Raw genomic sequence first — 12145 nt, 5'->3', positions numbered from 1 at the left:
TTTCACAAGTCTTTGTGTTCTACCACCACTTCTGTGCTATCTGCAACTAACCAGAACAGCACCTATTAGGAGGGAAGGAATTTTTTAGCACTGGACTCTCTAGGAACAAAATTTGATGTCCACAACAGCATCACTTAGCTAGAATCACATATATTTTCTTGTTTAACCGGTCCTAATCTGGTTTACAAAATTGAAAATTCCGATTGAGCAAGTGTGTTATCCTCTGGACTGGTAATTGGTTAATCTGGTCCTAGCTATCAGCTAAGAGCAAATAAAAAAAAAAAGATTAAAAAAAACCCACAATTTACAGTTCTGCCAACTATGACAATGAGGGCCAAATCAATGTCTTTAAATTTTGCCTTCATTGTTTGATCCTGGCAAGATCAGCCAACAATCTCTTTATTTATGGCTGTTTTTGGTTGTTGTTCAAACACTAAAAGGGATATCTGAAAAATATTTCAACCTTTCTCAACCTTTTTAACATAGGGAAACCCTTGAAATAACTTTAAAATCTTTAGGGAACCCCTGCTATATATAATTAATGCATAGTTCAAAGTACATGGTACATAGCGTGGTGGTCAGTAGGAAGAATGCCTTTACAATGCTGGTCAGTGGAAAGAATTTTATCCTTAAAGATAGCCAAAAAAGATCATTGGTGTCACTTAAATTCACCTGAGGGGAAAAATCTGCTCACTGCTCAAGGAACCCCTTATAACCTCTGGAGGAACACTGGTTGAGAAACACTGATCTATAAATGTTCTAGTATTATTTCTTTACATCAAAAAGCCATCCAAATCCATCAAAGAACAGTCTTCCTTATTATAATAAGCTTAATTGATTGAATTGGTTATAGCAGTGGCTTCCAACCAAATCTAAAAGCAGGGCCCGATAACATAGTATACCATTTTGCCTTGGCCCGGTATGTGTACAGCTTACACTACTCTGCTAGCAGAGCAGTGTAAGAGAGCTGGTGCGCTGTCGGATGCTGGGAATGGCAAGGAAGTGTAAGCCTTACATACATTGCTCTGTCATTCTCAGCAACCTTTGTGTAAGCAGTGTGAGGAGAGCCGCCTGTTCTCCCGCTGGTTCCGCGTCTACTATCACACTGTGACTAGCTTTGGAGCAGTGTAGGCAGGGCCGCCGGTGCTGCTTCTGCCTCCTGTCATTTGCAGCCCCCAACTCAGCAGCCACAGACTGGCACCGGGGTTTGGGGACCACTGGGTTATAGCACCCAAGCTGTGGCAGGTAAATACAAAAAAAGAACAAAACAATGGGAATAATGTAAAAAACCTGGGAAACAGTAATGTAAAATTGTTATGTGTAACACCAAGCATGGTACAGCTGTCATTTGTTCCAATGCAGGCTGGAATATAAGCAGTCACACAAAGTTGGAATGTCACAACTGAGAACCCATCTAGCCAACAGAGAGTATATAATGCAATGCTTAACTCTACAACTGAAGTCTTAAGCGATTCAAGATCCAGATGTGTGGTTTTCAAAAGCTGGAAGCTGGTGCTCACACCCTAAACATCTGATGTATTATAAACTTTAGCATAGCACCAAACAGAAAGTACTGAATACCATTTGACAGTTAAGGTTTTTAATGTCCAATCCCAGCCAAAGGGAAAGAGCGTTTCTATTAGATTTTATAGCTGTGTATGTCCCTGCTAGGAAATATTCCTCCTACATTGTTTCTTTGACAAGACAGGAAGACAAACAACAATAAAACCTGAGTCCCACCAATAAAATCTCGGCGCCCCCTCCCCAAGTTGGACGCAGGTATCAATATAAATCTGTCTCTGTCCCTTTGGCATTCCACTGACAACTAAATTCTATCTATAACTTAGACTTTGGGTAGTTTTCTGTTTCTATAATCCTGTTCTATAATATTAAAGTTTTGTTCTCAATGATGTCAGCTTACCTAAACAAAATAAAACTGGAAAAATAGGACAGGACAGGACTTTCTTCAAGTGTGGAATCAAAAAAGGTAAAGCTGGGGTTCAGCTTTAAAGTGTAACTAAACCTAAAAATAAAAATATTGCAGAAGGAACATGCTATGTCTCTTCTTCAATTAACCGAACATGATTGCATGTTCACAATCTTGTATAGAATGTACACTGAGCTGTGCAGTCTCAGCATACCTTTGTGCTGGTATCATAAAACTGATGTGCCCATGCGTTTTATCATTGTGGGCTGGCCAATCAAGATAGCTGAAGATTTCAAATCCAGATAAGCCAGGTGAAGATGCCAATAAAAGACTTGGGAGAGGAGATTTTTTTGTTCCCCTTTAATTTGAAAAGCTGAACTCTAATGTGTAATATTTAAAATAATTTCAGAACAGAGTAAATAGATAACATAACAAATTCTTACTAGGTCCATATAAAGGACAGTTAGGATCTCTGTAATACATTACAGTTCACTACCTGTGGAAGCCAACAACACAAATGTGTGTTGCTATTTTTAGTCTAAGAAACTATTATTTGCTATAAAATATGTTCAGTATACTGAAAGTAGTGGGTTGGGCTCAGTAAATAGAGCCTTGCTGCAGATGTTGTAGGTAACCACTATTCTTGTCCTTATGATACAACACAGCAAGAATTGTGAAAATAAAACTCTGTCTGCTGCTTCCCCCACCTCTTGGATTGTAAGCTCTTTTGGGCAGGGTCCTCTCCTCCTCCTGTGTCATTGTAACTGTCTGTCATTTGTTACCCCTATTTAATGTACAGCACTGCGTAATATATTAGCACTATTATTACTGAAACAGTATAACAGTATAGCGCTATATAAATAGTGGTTAACTATCACTAGTGCAAACAGGAAAGATGTGGAGTAGGGTTGCCCATACTTTTTTGGCTTGTGAGCTACTTTTAAAAGTCAAAATGATCTACCACCAAAAAAAAACTTGGACTTATTATCTCCTGTGCGCAGTAGAGTTTTCTTTGAAAGGCAGGGCTCGCGTTGCCTTTGCGACCCACCAGTAGATCACAATCAACCTTTTGGGCACCCCTCATGTAGAGTACCCTATAACAATGAATCATTAACATAATAAAATGATTTGCAGAACTGTTTTGCTTTGTAGTGCAGCTGTAAATCATGATTAGGATAGTTTTGTTAATAAATAATAATTAAATTCAATGAACTCCATCTCCTTTTTGGCTGTCAGTAAGTTTTGTCACTACTTTACTGATCACAATAGGAGAGGAACCCCACTAGTATTTATCTCATCCTAAAGTCTTCAGTATACTAATACAGAAAAAAAAAGTTTGGGTTTGATCCTACTCACCGCAGGAAGAAGAAGTAAGAGTGACCCTGCACTACTGTATAGGAGTGACAATCAAAGTATCCCAGTCCAGTGATGTTGAGTCTGGATCCTGCAGGTACCTCCAGCATACTGCCCCATCCCTGATCACAGAGCATCTCAATCTCTGCAGAATAGAAGAAGGTGCTGTCCCCTGATTCATACTGCCAAGGCAGGTAGTTGTACATGCTGCTGAATATGCTACTGTGCGTTTCCTGATGTACAGCCAACACCTTGGCATACACTATTATCTGTGCCAACTCTGCCCTGCATCCTTCACTCAGATGCCTCCAATCAGATGACAGCTGACAGCCCATGGCACAGCTCCATACAAATAAGACTGGGATCACAAAGTGCAGCATGGCAGGCTTTCCACTGTGCTTGTCACTTCACCTGAATACAAAGAAAAGAAATGTATTCTCCACAGATTCATGCACAAACTATACACTCCATTGCTATGCAGTGAATGCAGTCATGTTTTATGTTCTATGCTAGTGTCCTGCTGAGAGATTCATCATCTGGTCTCAGAAGCTGGGACTGTGCCTTTAGTGTGTCCTGTTCTGCAGCAGCAGACTGCTTAGCCTGGACTGAACAGAAAGTTTAAAAGGACTCCAGCAGTCCCTGCCCGCCCCTGTGCTTCTTACATCACACAATACATTAGGGGGAGTGCAGAAAACTCCACAATTCAATCATCAATTACACTTTGCAGAATCAGTTGTGATGTACATGTTTATTGGTCTATAGTGTGATCAGAGTAGTTCAATATGTTCACAGAAAATACATCATTTGAATTGCACATGTTGCAAGAAACAAAGAATACAATGTATCTGATATAAATGAAATACAAATAGTAATAAAATGTACCCAAAGCATGGAAGGGGAGAATTTAAAGTTTTAGTTGCTGTGTACTGGCTAGATATTTTAACCTTCTCTTTGTTCTGGTGACTGTTATTACCTGGACAGAAAGTGATGAGAAATCCAACATTTTAAATTTATGAAGAATCCCCTTCTTTTGGGGCAAATGAAAATATCCCCAATGAGATACTGGTGATAAAAAAGGAGAGGTTTTATCTTTTTTAACCCCAGGTTTTAATATCTTCTTCCAAAAAGAAAAGATGGCTATACATATATGTTAAGCTTAATTCCAGGTAGATATACATTACTCCTATTAATGATTCTCAGTATTTCCTAATATATCATTTTATGGAATTATTTAATGTAACTAGTTTGTGAATTGTAATTGGTTTCAGCTTCTTCTTTTATAGTGTTCCTTTCCCTATGGTGATATACACATCACCACTACCCACATGGTGGTGACACCAGAGGAGCCTTTCTACCCATATTTATATATTTTTAGATCATTCTAACTGCTAACAGTTGGTCTCATGCTTTTTGGGACTCTGAATGTTTTCAGCTCAGCTCCCTGTAATCTCATTTGGAGTTTGCAGTTGCATGAGTATACTGTCACAGAAGTATACCTTGGTTGCACAGATGACTGGAACTTTGTAGTCGTCCTCTCAGGACGAGAAAGGCGCAGGAAAAAACTGAACAGAATTAGACTGTTTAGTGTTGGAAAAGCTCCAACTTTGTGCACTGTAATAGTGTTGGTGGTGGTAGGGGAGCTGGGGTATTAGGCCTTCCTGTAAGAGCATTGAGCCAACAATTACCTCCCACAGACACTGGGAGAACAGCTCCCCTTGTGTAACCAACAGCTCCACTGTCAGTCTAATGCAGTGTTCCTTAGCCAGGGTTATGCGGAATCCTACGGTTACTCCAGAGGTTGCTGGGGGTTCCTTGAGCAATGGGACATTTGTGATTCTCAGGTCACTTTTATTGATACTAATGATCCTTTAAGTTATCTGTAAGGGCGGCATTCTTCCCACTGACCACCAAACCAAATGTACAGGTTGACAATCAAAAATCCAGCAACCTCCGGACCTGAGGAATGTCAGGTTTTTGAAAATTCTGGATTTTTTTTTTATACATACCTCTACACACAGGCCAGCCTTTCTCTCACAGCACCTGCAAACATCTGACACAGTTCCAGGGAAGCAGGCAGCAGGGACATCTCAACGTGTATTTAGTGTAGCAAGCAAGACCTCTCAGTTGTTTCTGCAGAGAGGCGCCATGAAAACATTATTAGTCAAACAGTGTACTGTAGTCCCTGTATTGAAAATGTGATCTGAAATTCATGCCGGGAAACTGAAGGATCCGGAATATCGATTGGCAACCTGTACTGTGAGCTGTGTATATAGTAATTATAGCAGGGGATCACTAAATACCTGAAAGTTATTTCAAGGGTTTTCCCCCCCCAAAAAAGTCAAGAGAAATACTGCTCCAATGGGTCTCTGTCTGTGTTAGCACTGCCATTTCTGATATGGGGCATTGGGGAAGGGGGGCATTTTAGCATCTTTACTTTGGTCGCAAAATAACTTTGTCCTTGTAAGGAGACTATGCAGGACATTTGGTGTTGTGTATCCTTCAGGTATGTTGCATTCATAAATGCACATAAATGGTTGGTGGGGGCAATACTACATGCCCTCATTTCCAATTTTTATTACCTTAATAATTATGCAGCTCACTTTGATAAATGGCAATGTTATTTGAAAAAGAAAACCACCTGTTTTGATGGCATGCTACAGCAAAATATAATAAAATGTACTGCCTTTGTGCAGCCTGCCTTAGATCTGTCCTAGTTAGAGTTTTTCAACAATGGCCTATTATTCAGTCTGACATCAGATGGATTCACTGATACAGCTTTGTACAGAATGCCAAGTTGGTATGGCAATTTGGCTTCTGTCACGATGCTTCTCACAAACTTGGTGGTCTTCTTTAAACAAAACCATTCTAGCTGACAAATGCCTCAACCAGAAACTTTTTTTCCATTTATTTCTTAGTAATATTTAATTGTTTTGACTTGGATTCATTCTTGTACTTGGAATTTACAGAATAGCTGACTGAAATATATCTTAGTACTAATTAACTCATCAGAATAGCTTCTTTTGTATGAATTAATTTATTTTATGTTTGCCTGTCGTGCAAAAACAACTAATTCTTTAACAACAAAGCATGATTCAGGCTATGTGTTATTCTCTTTACTTACCTCCTACTAAAATTTTCAGGAACCCTGGGCTTGGACCTTTAGGCTTTATCCTAAATCTTCATCCCATGTGGAGGTTTTTGTTGCTACTTTTCATTCTGCAAATGCTAGATTTCTTACTGTTCTAGTTACTCTCTTGCTTTAATATACTGTGTGACCATTACCTGGAACAAGCATGCAAAAAAGGATGTCCAATTTCACAGGTATGTAATTATTTTGAATTGGTTGGCCATACACTTTGATACAGAGAAAACACACATCAACCCCACACATTGTAGTGCTATGCAGGGTAGGTGACTTGCCTGCTATTGTTACAGGAGCAAGGCAAATGCATCAAGATAGATAGCACCATAATGTACCCTACCATTCAATACACTGATTAAAACTGACTAAGAATTCACTTTAAAACTGAACTCTGGTAAATATACAGTTGATATACAATCATGGGAACTGTATTATTGTATTTAGTTCCAGCCCTGGCAGTCTTTATAGACAGCTTGGTGACCTTTCTTTTTTCCACTGCAGTTAAACAATACATTCTAGCCACAAAGCCAATACTAGATGGCATCATAGACAATTAACACATTACAATATTCCCAGGGTCTTCAAACTTACCTCGCCCAATAAGTATGTTAGTAAACTAATGTAACTTGACCACACGTTATAATCTGATTGTATAATCATTTTTGTAATTGGTTCCTGAATTGATATACACTGAACAAATTAATAATGCAAGTACACACTTGTTGATGTTACTTGAGAAAAAAAGTCTCTGAATGTAAAATCTGTAGCTAGTATCGGACTTCCAGCGCTGTGCAATACAATAGCTCATAGTGTTAGCTACCCTGTAAAAACTAGTGAGGTAAAATGTGTTTTTTAGGATTATGTAAAAGTATATTAAATCTGAATAATTGCTGTGTATATCTTAAAATACTCATGCATTCTTCTTATTATATAATTTGAACAGACCTGAAACTTTAAATTCACGTTTTGTTTCTATAGTGTTCTGTGGGGTCATCTTCAGAGAAATTTGGAAGGCAGGGGGAATGTAAGTAGGGTAGGACCTCGGTTATCCGGCACCCAGTTCTGGATAAGTGTAGTTTCCGGTTAACTGATTTTAATTCTAATGATTTTTTCAGCCATTCATCATTAGGCTTGAATGGGAAGACTTGTCCCCGTTCACTTCTAGTGGTGAATGGCTGAGAAAAGGCAAACCCTGATGACGGCTCAAGCATCATCAGAGTTTCCCTTTCCTCAGCCAATTGCAAAGCAATCAGCGGAGCTCTCCTAACAGCTCTGTTTTCTTGATTGCTCCTGCAGCCCTAGTGGAACTGTGGCATGTGTTCTTGGGTGCGGGTGCCTTGTGTTCCAGATAGCTGGGGTTCTATTTTTTATGTATTGCCTCCCCCGAGATAATGATAAATTGAGTCCTTTTCATGGACCGAAATCAAATCAGCTTCCATAGCAAAACACAAGGCAAGCTACCTCCTGGTTCTCACAAAACTTTGCCACATACGGAAAAAACAGTCAAATATTTTACTGCTGAACACCCGTCACAAAAAACAGTAAAACAACAAACAATAACAATAATGTTTGTCTATTTACTTGCCAATATAATGTTTTTATATTGTATACAATTCAAATTGATTGAGCAAAATGGATAAATAAATATGTATTTGTATAAATATTCATTTTTTCAATCCACTTTAACTTTCTTCAGGCGCTAATAAACAATTATGATTTTTGAATTAGGTGTTTGTCTTCCTTACAGCACGGTTTGTACTGTCTGGACGCCTGCAGGGTCAAAGAATCAGACAAGGACCCAGTGCATATGAAGGATATCCCATAATCTTTTACATTCCTATTTGTTATAAATTGCTCCTTCTATTGGTCAGAATCTATACTGCACCCCTTAAATGCACAGCATAACATGTACTTATATATAAAGCACAAAATACCATAACTACAATAACATAAATTCCTTATATGCAACTAACAGGTCTGCAAAGAATAGAGATCTAAATATAGACCACTAATGTCAGGAGGATGAATGAATGATAGGTTAATTATTAAATAAACAGAAATGCAAAACATAATAAAATATGTTCTAAAAGCATTCATCTCCAGAATCTGGTTTGTTCTACAGAGATAAGAAGTGATATAAAACTTTCTGTTTTTCTGTGTTTCTGTTTCAATCTTGTTCACGTCTACATGGTAGCCACTAGAAGTTAAATAACATACAGCCTGCTGATCCAATAACCATTTAATCTTTGCTGTATTTAAAAAACATTTTTAGCTATAGATAGACTTTCATAAACATGGCGAGGAAGCCTCAAATTGCTTTTGGAAAAAATGTTTAGATGCTAGACCACAACACAAGGACAGAGTTAACAAAAATGAGACAAGCAGTAGGCAATCTATTAACTTCCATTTCTATTGACCCTCAGTCACTAATAGGCCCTGCTGTGTGTGCTATGTGACATAACCCCGGTATATTATTTCTGTAATTACAGAACCCATTCAGCAAAAAATCATTTACTTAGTCAGTACTGTATACAATCAGAAAGCATATGTACTGTCTGGGACAGCGATATTTATTGATGATGACCATAATAGATGCTTCTGTTTGTTGATCATCATAGCTCTTTGCTTTGTATATCAATGCACTCAAATGTGTGAATTCCAAACCTTTGACAGTTCCTACGCCATGCTTCAGGTCATACCTTTCAGTGACTTTTTTTCTACCAAAAAAATTGTAAAAACTTGACCATAAATGAATATCTCACATTAATGAGAAGTTTAGATAATAACCTTATGGACTTTGACAAGGTAGAAAAACAACTTTGTTTAGCTTGTAGCTCCTGCCAAATACACTTTTTTTGACCTGTGCACTTAGCTTTACTTCTTTTGTCTCTCTGCGGCATCCTGCCAAGACACTGCGCATGTGACTGCTACTCACTATTCCGTTTCCCACAGGGCACAGAAACGCTACCCTCAGTTGGACTCCTGCTTTCCTAATGTTCATTATTCCTTAAATACTGCCGTCTAATCACAGGCTGTTTTTGCATCTGGATAAACAAAGCTAGGCAAATCACATTTTCTCTGTGGGAAAAAATAAATATAGAAAGCCAAAGAGTCTGAGAGAATGGAATTATTTTGGTACACATCCCTCCCTTGAGGCAATAGTAATAACTTTTGTCTTTTTTTTTATTAATTCTGGTATAAAAAATAATGATCACTATTCCTATTGAACATGAAGACTCAAAATATTAAAGGATATTAAACTTGCTTGTTCAGAAACCCCATATACCCTCTTTTTCCAAAATGCTTCCTTTTTTTTCTATGCTCTTTTTTTTTAAGAGAAAGAGAAGAGAAGACCAATTGTCTCAATTGATTCACGTTCTAAAAGAAACAAAAATTTCAAATTACCACCTGCAAAACGTTCTGTACAAGACTGACACCAGGTGACTCCACCCACCATTATAGAATTTGGTGACTGTATGGACAACCAAGCAGCTGCCTTACGAACTTGGTAGATCTTAGCTTGATGGTGGAACTTCCAAGCTGTAGGTACTATCCTTTTTTTGTGCAATGGACACCCAGTTGTGTGTTAGCCAGCAGTTTGTGATCCTTAACATGACCCGGTTGGGGCAGCACTTCATATGGAGAAGCAGGGCCTTGGTAGACCTAGTCTGCTAGGGATGCTTATCAACCACAGAGGAAGAGCTAGGAGGACCTAAACCCCATGTCTGAGATCAAAACAAATGTTTATTGACAGAGGAACCAGACCCAGCCTTGCAGGTTTAAACGTTTGACCTAATTAGGCTTGAAAAGGATGCAACCCCCTCCCGTTCCACAGTGAGATTTTGGATAATATTCAGATTTGTAGGATGTCCGCTTGGCTATTTGTCAATACATTCACCAAAATCTACAAGGTGGATTTGGCAGCATTAACCAAAGGCAGTTTTGGCCTAAAAGTCATGCAGGCCCGAGACTGACTCGCGCTGTTCACTTAAAGATGTCTGGAGTCTATTGTCATGTTGTGTTGAGACAATGGGCCTAAATTGAATTGCGCGACAGCTTACGATTTCGGATCGCGAATACGAATGCGCAAGCGAGCGTCCAATTTTGCTTGATGAATCAGGGCCAGTGTCTTTCAGTGAACAATGATTCAGAGAGAAATGATTTTGGCTTAATAGATACTTTATAACTATTAAAGCTCATAGTATACACTGATCTAATAAAAGTAAATATATATTACTGTCAACAGTATCTGTCTTAAATACAAAAAAAATCTCTGAACCATGTCAGGAGGTTAGCCCTAATCTCAGCATTGCATTAGAAATAAAAAATATTTGGAGAAATGTTTGTCAAATACATTTTTGGTGGTGGATGTGGGCTGGGTTTCCAAATGCAGGAGGGGCAAGTGTTTGTTAAAAGTTTATTCACAGATGTCCATTAAATCCAGCCAGGGATGATGATACTCTAGAAAAGTTTCTATAGAGACTTAACCAGTGGCCTAAATACTACCTGGAAAAAAAAATGTTTTCAAAAATAGTGCTGGTTCCACATGACCCTGATTTGATTTTCCTGACTCCTAGCCTTAATTCTCCAGCCACTTGGCTGCTATTTCGACATAACTAACATTTTAGGCTACATTGTTTAGGCTACACACTTTTAGGCTACATTCAGACTTCCCTTTGAGTCAAGTGATCCCACATAACTCCCAGCGGACCACTGATCTCTCCCATAACAGCAATGGTTCTTAAAAGACCAGGGTGTACAGCAGTAAGTGGCACTGTACTGCTCACTGTCTCCCCCATTCATTCGCTACGGGGCTGCTGCAGGTTGAAACTTTTTGTAGTGTCTCCCAGAAGGCGGCAGTAAGCGCACCAGAACTCAGTCTGAACATAGCTGTAGCATAGCTCCCAACTGTCCTGATTTTGCCCGGGCAGTACCGCTTTCCTGATGTCATCAAAGTGTCCAGCTGAATGCTTGTATTTTTTTACATTTCAGCAGCATTTGATGTAACTCTACCAGCTGCCACTAGATGGCGCCAATACCCACATAGCTCGGGGTTAACCATCCTAGCCATTTTTTTTTGCCCGTACGAAGGTCAGGCTTAACGGCTAGGAGGTTAAACAGGATTTATATAGCGCCAACATATTACCCAGCGCTGTACATTAAATAGGAATTGCAAATGACAGACTAATACAGACAGTGATACAGGAGGAGAGGACCCTGCCCCAGAGTTGTATTAAAGTGGACCTGTCATCACATTTTCATCATTCATTTTATAAAAGTTTGACCAATCATTTTATATAATAAAAAATGTTGTTTTTTTGGGAGGAAGAAACCCCTCCCATCTTTACCAAAGGGGAAGTAAAGACTGAATGGGAAACCTGCAGCCTTCTTGCGTCTGCGCAGTGTGAGAATGAGTAACGTAAGAAGATGGAATAGGATGGCAGCGCCCAGTCCCCGCCAGACGGAAGATGGCACGGCACCTATAGGTTTCAGTTTGCGGAGGGATCAAGGACTTTACACCTATAAAGCTATGTTTTTATTTGTTTTTTTTGCTTTTTACTGAAAGTTCCACTTTTATTAATGTATCTCCCTGTACAGTCACTGTGCTTGTGCCTTATAATGACATCCCAGAGACATCCCCAAAACAAGGAGTTTGGAGACCTTCTATCTTCTTCCGGTGCTGTCCAAACCTGAAAATTGCCCTGCATCCCTGTGTGTCACAA

At 39.0% G+C, this 12145-nt stretch overlaps 1 protein-coding gene across 1 annotated transcript in view; it reads right to left on the bottom strand.

The window, feature by feature from the left end:
• The window catches only part of CCDC3 (coiled-coil domain containing 3), a 32660-nt gene extending 28794 nt beyond the window's left edge, over positions 1 to 3866 (bottom strand). The window contains exon 1 of the mRNA XM_072401769.1: positions 3284 to 3866. Within this exon, the coding sequence (XP_072257870.1) occupies positions 3284 to 3660 (377 nt within the window). The 5' untranslated portion in view covers positions 3661 to 3866. The remainder of the gene's footprint in view (positions 1 to 3283) is intronic.
• Positions 3867 to 12145: the final 8279 nt, after the last annotated feature.

This window comes from Pyxicephalus adspersus, chromosome 2, assembly GCF_032062135.1.
Source record: "Pyxicephalus adspersus chromosome 2, UCB_Pads_2.0, whole genome shotgun sequence".
Classification (NCBI taxonomy): domain Eukaryota; kingdom Metazoa; phylum Chordata; class Amphibia; order Anura; family Pyxicephalidae; genus Pyxicephalus; species Pyxicephalus adspersus.
This window is presented reverse-complemented; position numbering and strand designations above follow the sequence as displayed.